This window comes from Piliocolobus tephrosceles, chromosome 21, assembly GCF_002776525.5.
Source record: "Piliocolobus tephrosceles isolate RC106 chromosome 21, ASM277652v3, whole genome shotgun sequence".
In the NCBI taxonomy this organism is placed as follows: Eukaryota; Metazoa; Chordata; class Mammalia; order Primates; family Cercopithecidae; genus Piliocolobus; species Piliocolobus tephrosceles.
This window is the reverse complement of record NC_045454.1, coordinates 24,343,762-24,360,987: the sequence shown is the minus strand read 5'-3', so window position 1 is coordinate 24,360,987 and position 17,226 is coordinate 24,343,762. Positions and strand designations below refer to the sequence as shown.

At 52.2% G+C, this 17,226-nt stretch overlaps 1 protein-coding gene across 1 annotated transcript in view; it reads right to left on the bottom strand.

The window, feature by feature from the left end:
• Positions 1 to 17,226, bottom strand: part of SLC7A9 (solute carrier family 7 member 9) — a 42,164-nt gene that overhangs the window by 19,816 nt on the left and 5,122 nt on the right. The window contains exons 2-9 of the mRNA XM_023229065.1: positions 10,962 to 11,073; positions 7,102 to 7,249; positions 6,569 to 6,811; positions 4,871 to 4,996; positions 4,530 to 4,629; positions 3,233 to 3,277; positions 2,472 to 2,595; positions 1,073 to 1,176 (exon numbers count right to left, since the gene is read on the bottom strand). Coding sequence (XP_023084833.1) covers positions 1,073 to 1,176; positions 2,472 to 2,595; positions 3,233 to 3,277; positions 4,530 to 4,629; positions 4,871 to 4,996; positions 6,569 to 6,811; positions 7,102 to 7,249; positions 10,962 to 11,048 — 977 coding nt within the window. The 5' untranslated portion in view covers positions 11,049 to 11,073. The remainder of the gene's footprint in view (positions 1 to 1,072; positions 1,177 to 2,471; positions 2,596 to 3,232; positions 3,278 to 4,529; positions 4,630 to 4,870; positions 4,997 to 6,568; positions 6,812 to 7,101; positions 7,250 to 10,961; positions 11,074 to 17,226) is intronic.

The following is a 17,226-nucleotide window of genomic DNA, read 5'->3' as shown; positions in this document are numbered from 1 at the left end:
AGACAGAGTCTTCTGTTACCCAGGCTGGAGTGTAGTGGTATGATCATGGCTCACTGCAGCCTGGAACTCCTGGGCTTACACAATCCTCCCACCTCAGCCTCCCAAGTAGCTGGGACTGCAAGCATGGGCCACCACACCCAGCTAAGTTTTACATTTCTTTTTGTAGAGACGGAGTCTCACCATGTGGCCCAGACTAGTCTCGAACTCCTGGCCTCAAGGGATCCTCCTGCTTCAGCCCATATAAACAATTATTATTTGTCAACTTTAAAATAAAATAAGGCTGGGCATGATAGTTCGTGCCTGTAATTCCAGGACTTTGGGAGGCTGAGGCAGGAGGATCACTTGAGCCAGTTCGAAACCAGCCTGGGAAACATGGTGAAACCCCATCTCAACTAAAAATACAAAAGTTAGCTAGGTGTGGTGGCATGTGCCTGTGGTCCCAGCTACTCCAGAGGCTGAGGAGGGAGGATTGCTTGAGCCCAGGAGGTGGAGGCTACAGTGAGCCAAGATTGTGCCACTGTGCTCCAATCTGGACAACAGAGTGAGAGCCTGCCTCAAAATTAATTAGTTAATTAAAATTAAAATTTAAAAATTTATAAAGAAATACAAAGGATGTAGCCAAAATGCTTTTGACAAAGAACGAAGTTGGAGGCATGTATTTTGGTTTGGCTTTAGAAGAATGATTTTATGGTATTTCATTTTTTAACATATGTAGACTTTGTCAATTTCACTTGGAAATATATCCATCCGGAACACTGGACAACTGTGTTACTTCCCTTCGCCTCACCTTGGGCAGCTCCCCCTATGTTTGGAACTAGGGCCCTGGAGTGGAAAGGCTGAGCTTCCAGGCAGCCTTGATCAATTCCTGTGTGCAGGCCCATCCACGCCTTCCTGGCCAGGTTGTGGCGTGGGTTCAAGCCACATCCCTCCCCTGGATTTGGGTCTCCTACTTGTGCTGGCGTGGGTTTCGCCTGGCAGAGCCCTGAGGATTTGAGCTGTGTGTCTTCCTCGGGGGTGACATTGGTTTCGCCGCCCCTGCCCACCCTGGGAGTGACGGCCGGGGGTCCCCTACCTGCCCGCTGTGAAGCAGCTCCCGTTAGCAGCACCGATGGTTGAAAATGCCACAAAAAGTGGAACGACCCAAGACGCTGGATAGAGAACACGGTCACCAAACGTCTGTGAGAGAAGCGAGATGAGTCCTGAGGGTCTTTCTCGGCCTCCAAGAGCGGCCGGTCCCCAGAAGCTATTCTGGCCTCCCAGGGGACCCAGGGACCCACCTCGCCTCGGGGCACAGCCTCTGACTTCTCCACTGCAGAGGAGAGAGGAGAACGCCACTCGCCTATCTCCAGATATTGTGATGGCAAGAGAAATCTCTTATCCACTACTCCCTGGCATAAATCAATCAATCAGTCTATCTATCTATCAGTCAATCAGTCAGACGGAGTTTCGCTCTTGTTGTCCAGGCTGGAGTGCAGTGGTGTGATCTCAGCTCACTGCAACCTCTGCCTCCTGGGGTCAAGCGATTCTCGTGCCTCAGCCTCCCATGTAGCTGGGATTATAGGCACGTGCCACCACACTGAGCTAATTTTTATATTTTTAGTAGAGACAGGATTTCACCATGTTGGCCAGGCTGGTCTTGAACTCCTGACCTTGTGATCCGCCCACCTCGGCCTCCCAAAGTGCTGGGATTACAGGCATGAGCCAACATGCCTGGCCAAATCTTTATTTTTTAATTTGATTTTTTTTGGAGACAGGATCTTGCTCTGTTGCCCAGGCTGGAGTGCAGTGGCATGATCATGCCTCACTGTAGCCTCAGCCTCCTGGGTTCATGCGATCCTTGGCCTCAGTCTTCCAAGTAGCTGAGACCACAGGCACTCGCCACCACACCCAGCTGCGTAATTCTTGGTCATTTCAATATCCTGACACCTTCACCCCTCACTTCCCCAAACCCCCACTCCAACTGAAATGGCTGAATTCTCCCTCCCACCTTAGCAGCCCCCAGTCTCGTGGTCAGTGACCTCAACGCTTATCCAAACTGTGTCTCCTCCACCTTCTGAATCCCCAACACTTGGTTGTCTGTTTGCAACCACAGGAGGCCCCCAGCCACCTCTTCACTGACCCCAATGCCTCTCACCTCTCAGCTTCTATGATTCATTATTATTTAGGGTGGTGCAAAAGTAATTGCCAATTTTGCCATTGAAAGGAATGGCAATTACTTTTGCACCAGTCTAATATAATGACCCCACCGACTCCCTGGCACTTTCTGCCTCTGCTTCATGCTTGCCTGTCAAACCCTCACCCTGGCTAGCCCAGCCCTGCCTCTGACTCCATGCTGTGCATGCCCAGTCCGTGCCCCTGTCCGTGAATATCGCCCTCCTTCCCTGGGAGGGAGCTCACCTCCAGTGCTGACACCTGCCTTACCCCTTCCCACAAGCCACAGCCCCTGCCAGCAGCGATGCCCGAGCACTCACCACGGCCACGGCCTGGGACTGCAGGAGTTCGGTGGCAGTCATCACGGTGAAGTAGGACACATTTATGAGGATGTAGCACACCGTCACCAGGGGGATCCCGATGATAATGGCCAAAGGCAGGTTTCTGGGAGGGGCAATGACACAGAGACCCACGTTCAGACCACAGCCTCCTGTGGGAGATGGACGCCCTCCCTGAGGCCCTCCCAGGGAGAAGATTCGCAGGTAGCAGAGCCCCAGCAGGAACATGAGACATTTTCAAATGGGAATGCTGCCTCTCTCAGACTCCAGAGCAGTTCACATGGAACTGTTTATAAAGCAGAATAAGCCAGAGATAAAGGAAGACCAAGCTCCTCCCTCCCTTAGTAGCCACTGCTCTGCCCCAAACCAAACCAAACTCTAAGCATGCATAGTGAGCTCATAAGAAACCATTCGCTGGCCGGGCGTGGTGGCTCACACCTGTAATCCCAGCACTTTGGGAGGCCGAGATGGGCTAATCTCTTGAGGTCAGGAGTTCAAGACCAGCCTGGCCAATATGGCAAAATCCCATCTCTACTAAAAAAATACAAAATTTAGTGAGCTGAGATCGCATCACTGCACTCCAGTCTAGGCGACAGAGTAAGACTCCATCTCAAAAAAAAAAAAAAAAAATTCACTGTCGGGAAGGGCATCATGGAATAACCAGGGAAACAGCTCCAGCCTTCACCAGGAGAAGAGAAATCAGCCTGTCCAGCTACTGTCCCCTGCACTGATTCAGCTGTTACCTGTAAGGGTTTCTAAGTTCTTCTGTGATATAATTGAGTTGATTCCTGGAAAAAGGAAAGTAACAAGCATCACACACCTTGACTTTTTTCCAATATGAAACCCACAATAATAAATTTTGGCTTCATTTAAGATTCTCTACCAGAGAAAAAAAATTCTCCTGCAGAAATTCCAGGTGAATTTCTTTCCAGCTTAATGGCCCCGCTAGTGATGGGGCCTGGGGTCCTACCCAGATCTACACATCTGTCAGCTGGTTGAGTCTTTGCCCTCCTTGGGAATCACATGGATTTTCAAGAATAATCAGGAGTAGTGAGTCCCCCGGGGGCTTTGAAAAAATGGAATATTCCTTTGTCTGAAAATGGAATGAAATCTATAAATGCTTTGCAGGAGAGAAGGACCAGTGTTATAGACGGAACCTGAGGGGTTCAAGCAATTGCAGAGGGGTTCGCGCCACTGCACTCCAGCCTGGGTGATAGAGTGAGACTCCGTCTCAAAAAAAAAAAAAAAAAAAAAAAAAAAAAAAGACAAAAACAAAGTCTCATCCACTAAACCCAATAAATACATAAAATGTATATGATATTATTTATTTTTGTAGGGCAGCCCCCAAACCATAATAGGTTCAAAGAGGCTCCCAATCCTAATGATTTTCAAGGTTAAATAGAAGAGCTATTGAGTATTCTTTGTTTAGTCAAGAGCTTGAGGCTGGACACGGTGGCTCACGCCTGTAATCCCAGCACTTTGGGAGGCCGAGGAGAGAGAACTGCCTGAGTGCAGGAGTTTGAGACCAGCTTGGGCAACATAGACTCTGTCTCTACAAAGCATAAAACTAAAAAATTACCAGGGCATGGTAGCTCCTATCTGTAGTCCCAGCTGCTCAGGAGGCTGAGGCAGGAACCTGGCTTGAGCCCAGGAGTTTGAGGCTACAGTGAGCTATGATTATGCCATTGCACTCCAGCCTGGGTGACCAAGTGAGATCCTGTCTCTAAAAAAAAAAAAAAAAAACACAAAACAAAACAGAAAACCCGAGCTTGGGCCCTGGCTGCGTCTAATAATTGGGCTGAGCCTCCGTTGGCCCGGTGAGGGTTCTACACAGAACGCTCTGGCTGACTGAGCCGGTGTCTCAGGGAATAAAGGGTAGAGGTTGTCGCATGCTTCACAAAAAGGAAATTGGGAGGGTGAATGTCAAAGTCACACCAAACCCCCGAGAGGGGAACCCATTGCTTTCCATGACAGGTGGGGTTACAGTCGCCTGGAGAACCCCACCCACCCCCAGGCTCGGGACATCTCAGGACGCCTCACCATCCATCGTAGGCCCAGAGTCCATTGTAAAACGCCAGGCTGATGGCTCCCACAGACAGCTGGGCGCCCTCGAAAGAATTATCAAAATTCTTTGTGTTTCCTGTAATGAAGCCAGACAGTGAACGGCGGTGTCAGCCGGCCAGATCTGGAGTGCATCTCCACGGGAAAGATGGGCATGAATGTGACCCCAGCTTATTAAACACGCCCTGCAACTGAGGATCCCTCCCACTGAGTTCCTGCCACGCTTCCTTGGCGATGGGCTCGTGGGGCAAGGCTGCTCCGCTCCCAGGGGAAGGGGGTTTGGTGTGTGCCCGTGCAGGGCCCGCCCTCCCGTGGGTCACCTTGGGCCAGGAGCACGAGCCCGCTGATGATGATGATGGCTACGATCACCAGCTTGGCCGCAGTGAAGATATTCTGGACGTAGCTTCCCAGCCGCACGCTCAGTGAGTTCACCATCGTGATGAACACTGGAAGGGTGGGGGAAGTTTCTGCATTTATGGTTTTCAACAAAGCCCTGAAGAGAGTCTCCTTTCTTTTATATATTTTTTAATTTTTTATTTTTAATTTTCTTTTTTTGAGATGGAGTCTCACTGTGTCACCCAGGCTGGAGAGCAGTGGCATGATCTCAGCTCATGATCTCAGCAATCTCTGCCTTCCCAGTTCAAGCAGTTCTCCTGCCTCCGACTCTTGAGTAGCTAGGACGACAGGTGCACACCACCGTGACTGGCTGATATTTGTATTTTTAGTAGACAGCTTTTCTGGAGGTTCTAAAGGGGGAGCACAGCTACTCCTATACCCTTGACCGAAGACCAGTCCTCCCCTATCGGGGACGGTCATCCTCTTCGAACAAGCACACAGCTTCAGGAGGGATGCACGTGGAGCAGTGAGGGAGGAAGGGGACACCAGCCTAGCCAGCCAGATCACCTGAATCAACCCTGGCGATCAGTGGGGCGACAAATGTCCCTGCCAGATCGCCCTCACATCCAATTTTTGTAATTTTATTTTTATTTAATTTATTTGAGATGGAGTCTCACTCTGTCGTCCAGGCTGCAGTGCAAAGGCAGAGTCTCAGCTCACTGCAACCTCCACCTCCCAGGTTCAAGTAATTCTCCTGCCTCAATCTCCCCAGTAGCTGGGATTACAGGCACATGCTACCCCATCAGCCCCCCCGCCCCCCCCCCCCCCCCCCCCCATTTTTGCATTTTAGTAGAAATGGGATTTTGTCATGTTGGCCAGGCTGGTCTTGAACTCGTGACCTCAAGTAATGCACCCGCCTTGGCCTCCCAAAGTGCTAGGATTACAGGCGTGGGCCACCACACCCAGCCGCTTTTATTTTATTTTTTGAGACAGGGCCAAGGCTCAAGTGATCCCCCCTCCTCAGCCTCCCAAGTAGCTGGGACTCCAGGTGCATGCCACCATACCCAGCTAATGTTTTGATTTTTTGTAGAGGCAAGGGTCTCACTGTGTTGACAGGGCTGATCTCAAACTCTTGGCCTCAAGCGATCCTCCCACCTCAGCCTCCCAAAGTAGTGAGATTCCAAGCATGCTAATTTTTGTATTTTAGTAGAAACGGGCAGCATGCCTGCTGCCCACCCCGGCTCCCCCATCAGCCACATTACCTCCCACATTCCAAGAGGGCAGATCCCAACATGGGAGTTTAAGGACCTTTTAAATGAACCTGGAGATGACCTTTGAAATTTAGCCAGGCTGCCTCAGATGGCGAAAAATTATCAGGGCATGGTAAGCAGCATCCAGAGTAGCTGGGATTACAGGCATGTGCCACCATGCCAGGGGAAGAAGCTGGGCCTTGAGCCACGGCTCTGCCGTGCAGGACAGCCAGCGGTACCCCTCCCTGCAGCCCCCATGGGCCTGGGGGTCCCCAGCGTGCGGCACCCACAGATACCGCAAAGGCTGACACCAGGCCCTGCCTGGCCTCTCGCCAGAGACTCCAGCTCACTGGGAAGGAGCGGAGGGCGGGGTCCCCGGACACCCTCTGTGCCGGGTCTTTTCTGACCCCTGCCCTGGGCTCGGGTACTCACAGATGGCGGCAGCGGCCAGGCATTTCACAACAATTCCCGGAGGTTTGCAGCCCACGTAGAAGGGCGTGCACACGTACTCGGAGAAGCTGAGGGAGATGATGGCGAAGGACGAGGGCTTCATGACCATCAGGCTGACCCAGGAGAAGAGGTAGGCGGGGACGGGCCCGTAGGCCTCCATCAGGTAGGGATACTCGCCCCCTGACTTGGTGATCATCGTGCCAAGTTCCGCAAAGCACAGGGCTCCTGGAATGCAGAGAGGAAGGGCCCACAGGCCCCTTGTGAGGCACTGCTCCAGCCCCAGGGAGCTTTCCTCCCGCCGGGGGCTGCGCTCGTATGGAGGGGCCCCCCGTGGTCCGCCCTCACTGGACGGCCCTGAGCTCCGGCTGTTGGACATTCAGTCCCGCCTGATTTACACCTGTTTGCCACACATGTGCCAAGAGGGACACTGGCAGGGTGAGGGCTGAACAGATAGCGCCTGCCTAGCGTGCCCCTGCATGCTTTGGAGGCTGCATCAGGGAGCCAAGTCTCTTTACCCAGCATGGCGAGGACCCCGCAAACCGCCCACATGATGAGGCAGGGCCCCACAGCTTCCGTGTTGCTGAGCACAGACTTGGGGGAAATGAAGATCCCAGAGCCAATGATGGTGCCCACGATGATGCAGATGCCACTGATGAGGCCCAGCTAGGTGCGGAGGAAGGAAGAGCGTGTTAGTGCCACGCCTGGACCCAGCCCAGACCAGGTGCCACCCTGCCTTGGTACGGCCAGGGCAGCCCCAGCCAAAGCCCATGCTCCAAGCGCTTCCACCCTGAGCAGCTGCCCTGGCAACACTGGGGCACTGCTCCCGGAGCTTTGCTTATGTTAACGTGATTAATTCTCTGCCAGCCCCGTGAGCTGGCCACACGGTACCACCCCCATGGCACAGAGGAGGACACTGAGGCACAGAAAGGTTAGGAGGCTCTCTGGGGTTTACAGCTAGAGAGGGGTAGACCTGGCTCAGGTTCCTCGTGCCCTAACCATGATCCTGTGCCCTCAATGAAAAGACTGACTTGGCGACAGTTTGCCAATGAGAAAGGCCCTTGGGATATGCCTCTGAGCTGGGCAGAGGAGAAAGGAGTGCACCACCAAAGCAGAGAGAAGTCAGGGCCTAGAGTCCTGGCCAGAGGCTCCAAGCAGGGTGAGCAACGGAGGCCTCCCAGAAACAGAAACATTCGGGGACTGTGAACTTTCTGGGTGCCACTTTCTTTTATCTTATTTTTATTTACTTATTTATTTAGTCACATCTCTCTGTCGCCCAGGCTGGAGCACAGCGGTGAGGTAATAGCTCACTGCAGCCTCAAACTGCTGGCCTCAAACCATCCTCCCAACTCAACCTCCCAAAGTGCTGGGATTGCAGGCGTAAGCCACCATGCCTGGCCCAGTGCCATTTGCTAGGATGTGAGCTTTCTAAGAACAGAACCCAGCTCAAAGAGACACCAGATGGTTCCATTCCTGTGAAGTTCAAGAACAAGTGAAACTAGTCTGCGGCCATAGGCATTCAGGGCTGGGGCTGCCCAGAAAGGGGCAGGAGGGAGCTTTCTGGGGTGGTACATCTGTCAAAACTCACCAAACTCAGCACTAAAGAGCTGTACATTTCGGCCAGGTGCGGTGGTTCATGCCTGTAATCCCAGCACTTTGGGAGGCCAAGGCAGGCGGATCACCTGAGGTTGCAAGTTTGAGACCAGCCTGGCCAACATGGAGAAACCCCATCTCTACTAAAAAATACAAAAATCAGCCAGGCATTCTGGTGCACGCCTGTTCCTAGCTACTCAGGAGGCTGAGGCAGGAGAATCTCTTGAACCCCGCGAGGCGGAGGTTGCAGTGAGCCACTGCACTCCAGCCTGGGTGACAGTGAGACTGTCTCCAAAAAAAAAAAAAAAACCTGCACATTTCACTGTATGTAAATTACACACCAATCAAGGAGGAAAAAAAAAAGTCCAACTCAAGCCCTACTCATAACACCTGTCCTCAGAAGCAGCCCCCAGCCAGATCGCCAGAGCCTGAAGTTTCCAGCGCCCGTGTTCACCTGTCTGGGAAGAGGCTGGGCTTGGAGTCATCTCACAGGGGATGAGGGGCTCCCAGCTGCAGGCTGCCACCCTGGGGACTCTGCACACGCCAGTGGGATCCCTGGGGAGCAGCGTCAGCTTTCAGGACGCACTTCCAGGACAGGGCTCAGCACTCCTCCTCATCTCAGCCCCGCCCAGGACTGGCGGTTTGGCTTCAGAATCCTCCTTTCTGCTGAGGGACTGCCTGGGTTCTGATGTGGGTGAGGTCTGCATTCACCCTGAAGCTGCCTGACTGAGGGGTAGACCCAGCTCGGATTTTCAGTTTTTAGAGTCAGGGTCTTGCTCTGTCACCCAGGCTTGGAGTGCAATGGCGCGATCATGACTCACTGCAGCCTCGATTTCCTGGGCTCAAGCGATCCTCCCTCCTCAGCCTCCCAAAGTGCTAAGGTTACAGGCGTGTGCCGCCACACCTGTCCCCAGCTCAGAAGACACATCTGGGGATTTCTCAGCTGTGCTCTGTGGCCACTGGGCCCAACAGGGTTCCAAGAGGCCCTTGCTGAGATCAGGCCTGAGACTGGCCGAGAGGGAGAGGGCTGTAGCCCATCGTCTGCCTCCTGGGGACCCCAGTCCCAGGCCAAGCCATTCAGGCCATAGCCAGCCCCCGGTCAAGTCCTAAAGCCTTGGTGCGGTCCCTCCTCCATCCCCTCTGCTGCCAGGCATGGGAGCTCTCGGGGCCCCACCCACACCTCTGCCCCGAAAGTGGAAACCATCCTGAGTTTGCCTGGGGCTGCCTTTCCTCCTCCTAGGAGCCTAAAGCCCTCCCCGCCCCTCCATGCTCAGCACCTGCCGCTCCCAACTGCCTGGGACTGCCACGGTGTGCCGTGTGGAGCTCCTTTCTGTCTTCCCCACAGCCCCAAGCTCCCTTCCCCTCCAGGCCCAGGGCCAGCCCCAGCTGCTCACTGCAGCCCAACTCAGAGCGGCCGTCACCTGGTAGATGCCTCTAAGACAGAACAGGCTATGCTGGGGCAGTACTTCCCATCACTACAGCCATTCAGACATAAGAGGGACAGGCATTTAGAGGGGACCCAACCATCAGAACGCCCTCTCTGGCCGGGCACAGTGACTCATGCCTATCATCCCAGCACTTTGGGAGCCGGAGGTGGGAGGATGGCTTGAGCCCAGGAGTTCCAGACCACCCTTGGCAACACAGCAAGACCCTGCCTCTACAGAAAAAAAATTTTTGAAAAGTTAAAAATTTGGTAGGGCATTGTGGTGCACCCCTGTAGTCCCAGCTGCTCCAGAGGCTGAGGCAGGAGGATCGCTTGAGCCCAGGAGGTCGAGGCTGCAGTGAGCCATGATTGCACCACTGCACTCCAGCCTGGGTGACAGAGCAAGACCCTGTCTCTAAATTTTTTTTTTTTTTTAATTTTTAAAAAGAAGGCCCTTTCTGACCATTCCTGGAAAGGCCATTAGTTTGAACAAAAATACTGGCCCCTCTAGACATTTGCCCAACACACAAAAGCACCATGTATGAACTTAAAATAATATGTGGGCCGGGCAAGTTGGCTCACGCCTGTAATCCCAACACTTTGGGAGGCCGAGGTGGGCGGATCTCTTGAGGCCAGGAATTGGAGGCCAGCCTGGCCAACATGGCGAAACCCCGTCTCTACTAAAAATACAAAAATTAGCCAGGCGTAGTGGCACATGCCTGTAGTCCCAGCTACTCAGGAGACTGAGGCAGGAGAACTGTTTGAACCCAGGAAGCAGAGGTTACAGTGAGCTGAGATCATGCCACTGCACTCCAGCCTGGGCGACAGAGCAACACTCTGTCTCAAAAAAAAAAAAAAAAAAAAAAAATGCAGCCGGGTGCTGTGGCACACACCTGTAACCCCAGCACTTTGAGAGGCCGAGGTATGAGGATCACCTGAGGTCAGGAGTTCGAGACCAGCCTGGCCAACATGGCGAAACCCCATCTCTACTAAAAATACAAAAATTAGCCGGGTGTGGTGGCGGGCGCCTGTAATTCCGGCTACTCAGGAGGCTGAGGCAGGAGAATCCCTTGAACCGGGGAGGTGGAGGTTGCAGTGAGCCGAGATGGCGCCACTGTACTCCAGCCTGGACGACAGAGCAACACTCCATCTCAGAAAAAAAAAGAATATACAGAGTTCCCTGGCGAGAGGGAAAGAGGTAAGTCCGGAGATTGTCCCTTTAAAGATGTAATTCACAAATCAAAGAGCACATCTTCTGCCGTGTCACTAGGGATTGGCCCGGATTTCACTGCCTGCGCCCCTCGTTTAGATGCCCTTGCCTAACCTGCAAAGGGCCTGCCCCCCGCCCAGAGACTGTCTTACCTCCTTTTGGAGAGTGGTGGTCTTGGGCTCTTGGCTCTGGACCGACTTCTCATCCTCTCTCCGCTTTCTCAGGCCAGTATCCCCCATGTTTCCTCCTGCTGGTTCCAGGAGACTGCAAGGAAGGCGCACAGCGGAATCTTGGTTCAGTAGCAGCAGACAAGATGCAAGTGCAAGCTCGACCTGGACTAGGGGAGCTGGCTCCAAAACCACAGTGTTGGTTACTGCCACAGGCCGGGGGCCGCTGCCAGTCCTGCAGGGCTTACCACACGCTGGGCCCCAGAGTCAAAATCAGTCATTAACATTGTCCGGGCAGGGGAACACAGCTCCCTGCTGCTCTCCAAAGCTCAGCTGCTTGCTTATCTCTCTCCCAGACAGGCCCCGGGAGCCTCCTGGCCCACGTGCCTGTGCCTTGAAAGTTAGTCTACCTCCGTGGTCCAACTTCATTTTTTTTTTCAAAAGTAAAAAGAAATATTGAACAACATCCTGGGCTGGGCACAGTGGCTCAGGCCTGTAATCCCAGCACTTTGGGAGGCCAAGGTGGGCGGATCACTTGAGCCCAGGAGTTTGAGACCAGCCTGGCCAACATGGCGAAACCCCGTCTCCACTAAAAATGCAAAAAAAAAAAATTAGCTGGGCGTGTTGGCAGGTGCCTGTAATCCCAGCTACTCCGGAGGCTAAGGCAGGAGAATCACTTGAACCTGGGAGGTGGGGGTTGCAGTGAGCCAAGATCGTGCCACTGCACTCCAGCCTGGGCCACAGAGCGAGACTCCGTTTCAAAAAAATAAAATACCAAAAATAAAAAAATGAAAATATTGTGGAATGTATTTATCAGAATCAAGTCCAGGTAAGGAGTGTTTGTCTTATAATTCCTTCCCAAGATTAAAGGCACTCCCCTACATCACAGATCCACAATACAATACAGGTACTTTTTCTTTGTACTTTTTAAATTTTTACAATTTTTTTTGTAAAGATGTGAGTCCCGCTATTTGCCCAGGCTGGCCTCCAACTCCTGGGCTCCAGCAGTCCTTCCACCCTGGCTTCCCAAAGGGCTGAGATTTCAGCGGTGAGCCACCGCGCCTGGCCAGGTACTTTTTCATTAAGTGATGAAAGAAATGAAAACATTGCCGAGGAAACCCAGTTCCAGACTGAATTAGGAGATAACCATACACCACTGTACCCTCCCTCTAAATAAATTCTCTGTCCAGGCCCTGGCCAGGAGAGCCATGAGCCTTTCTATCATCCACTGACCTTACCTTCCTCTGCGACCCTGCAGAGCCGGAGGAGCCCAGCTGACTGCCCGTGCCTGCACGGTCCAACCCTAGGAATAACCACGTCTTGTGCCCAGGAGTGAAGGAACTCCAGCAGGTACAGAGGTCAATAAGGGTAATTATTAAACACCTCTTTTTTTTGGTTTTCTTTTAGCCATGAAGCTTAGATACACCACACAAAAAGGGGAGAGTCAGGCAGACCAATTTCTCTCCAAAAACGTTTTTGTTTTGTTCATTTGTGTCTAGGTCAGATTAATTTTTTTAAGACCAGATGGTCTCAAATCGTCTGCACTTTTTACCTAAAGATAAAATAAATTCTGCCTTCTTTTATCTTTGGGAATCAGAGGAGATAAACTTTGGAACCAATTCTCTAATTGCTTTAATAGGCTATATTTAAAACCCAAATCAGGCAGCTTAAACAGGAACTGCTGTGTGTGTGTAACTCAGCTGTTGGTCAGTTTCCTCCCCACCCAGGAAATTCCCCCAAGCCCCAGGGCCTGCCTCTGGCTGAGCAGGTGAGAGCGGTTGAGCCCATCCCACTCCTCTTTACCAGTGATGGGGCTTCACCACTTGGAACCACGAGCAGGCCTGAGGCAATGCAGGCCCCCACATCCTCCCTGCATCTGTGGCCAAATGCCCGTCAGGTTTGGCTGTGGTGCTGTTCACATAGCCATGTCCTGGCTCATCAGACAAAGGGACACAAAACCTTCCCCATCGGGGAAACAGAGGCCTATGGGGGGACAGGAAACACATGGCCAGGAAGCTCCGGTCCCCTTCCAGGGCTGCCAGGGTCTGGATGTCTCCGGGAGGGAGCAGAGGTTCTCCCGCGCTGCGATTGGACCTAGGTTCAGGCGGCAGCCTCAGAGGTCAGCACTAAGCCTTTTCAGATAGGGAGGAAGCACCTTATGAGACAGGCAGGAGGACAGCCTGGCACAGCATAAGCACTGCGTGTGAAGTATTGTAGCTGTTATCTTCAGCCAAAACTTTGGTAGCTTTGCCTCGGGGCAAACCTAACTGCATCCCAGATATTGGATGGAAGCAAAGGTCGGGGTGGAAGGATTGGGCCAAGCTCTGGGGGTCAGTTTGGGAGCAGTTTGGGGCAAGCAGACCTGAGAGAGGCACAGGTTTGTCTCAAAGCCGTCTGCAGAGCACAGGCACCCTTGGCGTCCCAGAGACGGGGTCCTGATTGAGAAGTTCATCACCTCCCATCTCGGGAGGGCACAGCCTGTTTACCTGCCTGCCATGCTCAGAGCCCTGAGCAGAGAGGCTGGAGAGTAGAAGCCAGGGGCTGGCGGCAGGTCCTGCCACCCCAGACAGAACCTGCCCACAGGCTTGCTGGGGTCACTCCTCCTAATGCTGCAGCCTCGTCATAGCACCTGGCACATCCATGTTTGCAAAACACCACAGAATACTCCCTGGGGAAAAGTGCTCCTGGCGGGCTGACAGGAGACCACATGAGGAGGGCAGGGTGGGGCAGTGGTCCCTGCTGGGGCCAGACACCAGACAGCCCTGCAGCCTCACCCACTACCCACATGGGCTCAGGTCTGAATCTGCAAAGCGGGGCTAGCAACAGGCGCCTCCTCATGGAACACACTGAACTTGCGTGTTCCATGAATGTCCAGGACCAGCCCACTGGTCTTCCTGGGCCTCTGCCAAGTGCCGAGTTTGGAACTTCGGGGTGTGAGGGTCCTTTGTTAAGTCAGAAACCTCCACTTCAGTTCATTTTGGGTCCACGGTGAGCATTTCTCGCTTTTTTTTTTTTTATGAGACGGAGTCTCACTCTATCGCCCGGGCTGGAGTGCAGTGGCCGGATCTCAGCTCACTGCAAGCTCCGCCTCCCGGGTTTAGGCCATTCTCCTGCCTCAGCCTCCCGAGTAGCTGGGACTACAGGCGCCAGCCACCTCGCCCGGCTAGTTTTTTGTATTTTTTAGTAGAGACGGGGTTTCACCGTGTTAGCCAGGATGGTCTCGATCTCCTGACCTCGTGATCTGCCCGCCTCGGCCTCCCAAAGTGCTGGGATTACAGGCTTGAGCCACCGTGCCCGACCCATGGTGAGCATTTCTTAAGCCTGTTTCTTAAAGTTGTGTTTGTCACCCCAGTCCCACCCTCTCCCTCCCTTGAATACACAGAAAGTATTCAAGTAATTCTCATAAGCTCTTCCTCATGGAAAATAATACAGATTTGATTTAAAAAGCAAAATTTTCCTCAGTTCTTGAAGACTATTGGTTCATTGTGTATCCAGTGCTTCTGCCAAGTGGCTAAAGTTTCACCTCCCTGCTGTCAATGTTTTTTTTTTTTTTAGATGGAGTCTCACTCTGTTGCCCAGGCTGGAGTGCAGTGGCTTAATCTTGGCTCACTGCAACCTCGCCTCCTGGGTTCAAGTGATTCTCCTATCTCAGCCTCCTGAGTAGCTGGGATTACAGGCATCCACCATCATGCCTGGCTAATTTTTGTAATTTTAGTAGAGATGGGGTTTCACAATGTTGGCCAGGCTGGTCTTGAATTCCTGACCTCAAGTAATCCATGCGCCTCAGCCTCCCAAAGTGCTGGGATTATAGGCATGAGCCACCACGCCCGGCCAACCACTCTATTTCTTAAGTTTCTGCTAAAGACTCTTTTTTTTTTTTTTTTTTGGGACGGAGTCTTGCTCTGTCGCCCAGGCTGGAGTGCAGTGGCCGGATCTCAACTCACTGCAAGCTCTGCCTCCCGGGTTCACGCCATTCTCCTGCCTCAGCCTCCCGAGTAGCTGGGACTACAGGCGCCCGCCACCTTGCCCGGCTAGTTTTTTGTATTTTTTAGTAGAGACGGGGTTTCACCGTGTTAGCCAGGATGGTCTCGATCTCCTGACCTCATGATCCGCCCGTCTCGGCCTCCCAAAGTGCTGGGATTACAGGCTTGAGCCACCGTGCCCGGCCTGCTAAAGACTCTTGACCTTCACTTTCAACCCGTGCTTTTCCCTTCTGATTGTAAAAATGCTTGCAGGTTGAAGATCTTCACACCATCTGCATTTTATCTTATATTTGGTGCATATTTGGTTTCAGTTGGGGAGGGTAAAAATGCTTCCCTCCACCCTTCTGGGTTCTTTGGTTGGGCTTCAAATTGAGACCAATGGGAGGAAAACTGTTTTAATTATGTGTATATGCAACAGAGTCCCACAAAACAAGAGACTTGAAGAAGGGCCAGATGAATAAACCCTGTATAGCATCCTGAGCTATATAAGGATTAGGGGCTTGGGGCTTCTGGGGCAGGTAGGGACTAGTAATGGAATGGTGAGGGGAGGAAATGCATGACAAATAAAGGTCGTCTTGTTATGCAGATATAAGTCTCTCAGGTAATAAAAGTTGTCTCTTCCTGGTACAGATACTTGTACTAATGTAGATTTCCTTCATGACATAATTTTGCAAAGGGCAGCTTTTCAGAGATATACCTGTTGTGTTTGCAGTTTCTCAGAATAACCAGCTCAAAATATTGCAAATAAGTATAATTTGGGGTAATATATATCTGGTCTCCTACAGTCATATTTTGGGGGTGCTGTGTCCTGAGTCCCAATATTTCCTTCTCCTGTGATGGTTTGTGTTTGAGACCGGGTCTCTTGTTCCCAGGCTAGAGTGCAATGGCGTGATCATGGCTCACTCCAGCCTTGACCTCTTGGGCGCAAGGGATCCTCCCGTTTCAGGCTCTCAAAGTGCTGAGATTACAGGCGTGAGCCATTGCACCTGGCCTTCTGTGACGGTTTTAAAGATGTCTTTAATCCCATAGTGTCAGTCTGCACAGCCTCCGGGCTGCCCAGCTGGGCGCCTTGTTCTCTAATTCACTGTCCTCATGACAGAGGCAGGGTCTTGGGCACACATTCAGGCAGAGGCCGAATCTTCCTCTACCACTGAAAGCTTGTTCCAGACCTGCCTTCAAGTTTTCACTTTCTCCTATTCATGAAGTTCATTTGGTCTTATATTCCCTCCCACTGCTGCTGACAACAGCATTTGGGGATTTGGAGGGGGACCCAAAAGACAGAAATAACTGGCATACTACCACAGATAGACGAGGTGTTTGTTCCCTTACTGCCTGAATTCCAACCAGAAGAACTTGTGATGAGTTAGCGACGTGCAAAGCCTTTCAATGTCAGGGACGTGCTGTCTAGCCATAAAACAATTAGCAAGGAAAGCATTTCAAAACCCTTATCTAGGAACAATCTATATATATCCAACAACTACTGGAATAGGACAATTCTGCCTTCGAACTTTGTCCATCATTTTTGTGTGTTCCAAGTAATATGGTTTTTCATGAAATAACCTGCCTGGGGAAGCCAGTGCTGTTGCAGCATGCTGTCAAAACACGACTTCCCATCCTGCTCCCTTCCCCACTGACCTTGTCACTATTCACGGTTGCTGCCCCTTTTCTCAACTACGGTGGCCACGCATGATGAAAGTTGTGATCGCTGCTGAGGTTGGGGAAAGAGGGTTCTGTGTCATCAAACATCTTTAATAAAGGGTTACTAGGCCAGGCGCGGTGGCTCACGCCTGTAATCCCAACACTTTGGGAGGCCGAGGCGAGCAGATCACGATGTCAGGAGATCAAGACCATCCTGGCTAACACAATGAAACCCCGTCTCTACTAAAAATACAAAAATTAGCAGGGCGAGGTGGCGGGAGCCTATAGTCCCAGCTACTCGGGAGGCTGAGGCAGGAGAATGGCGTGAACCCGGGAGGCGGAGCTTGCAGTGAGCTGAGATCGTGCCACTGCACTCCGGCCTAGGCGACAGAGCAAGACTCTTGTCTCAAAAAAAAAAAAAAAAGAGTTACTATTTTGTTGGGCCGGGTGCTGTGGCTGTGCACCTGTAATCACAGCACTTTGCGAGGCTGAGGCAGGGAGATTGCTTGAGGCCAGGAGTTTGAGACCAGCCCAGGCAACACAGCAAGCCCGTCTTTACGAAAAGAATTTAAAAATATTATCCAGGCATGATGGTGTGCACCTATAGTCCCAGCTACTCTTGGGAGGCT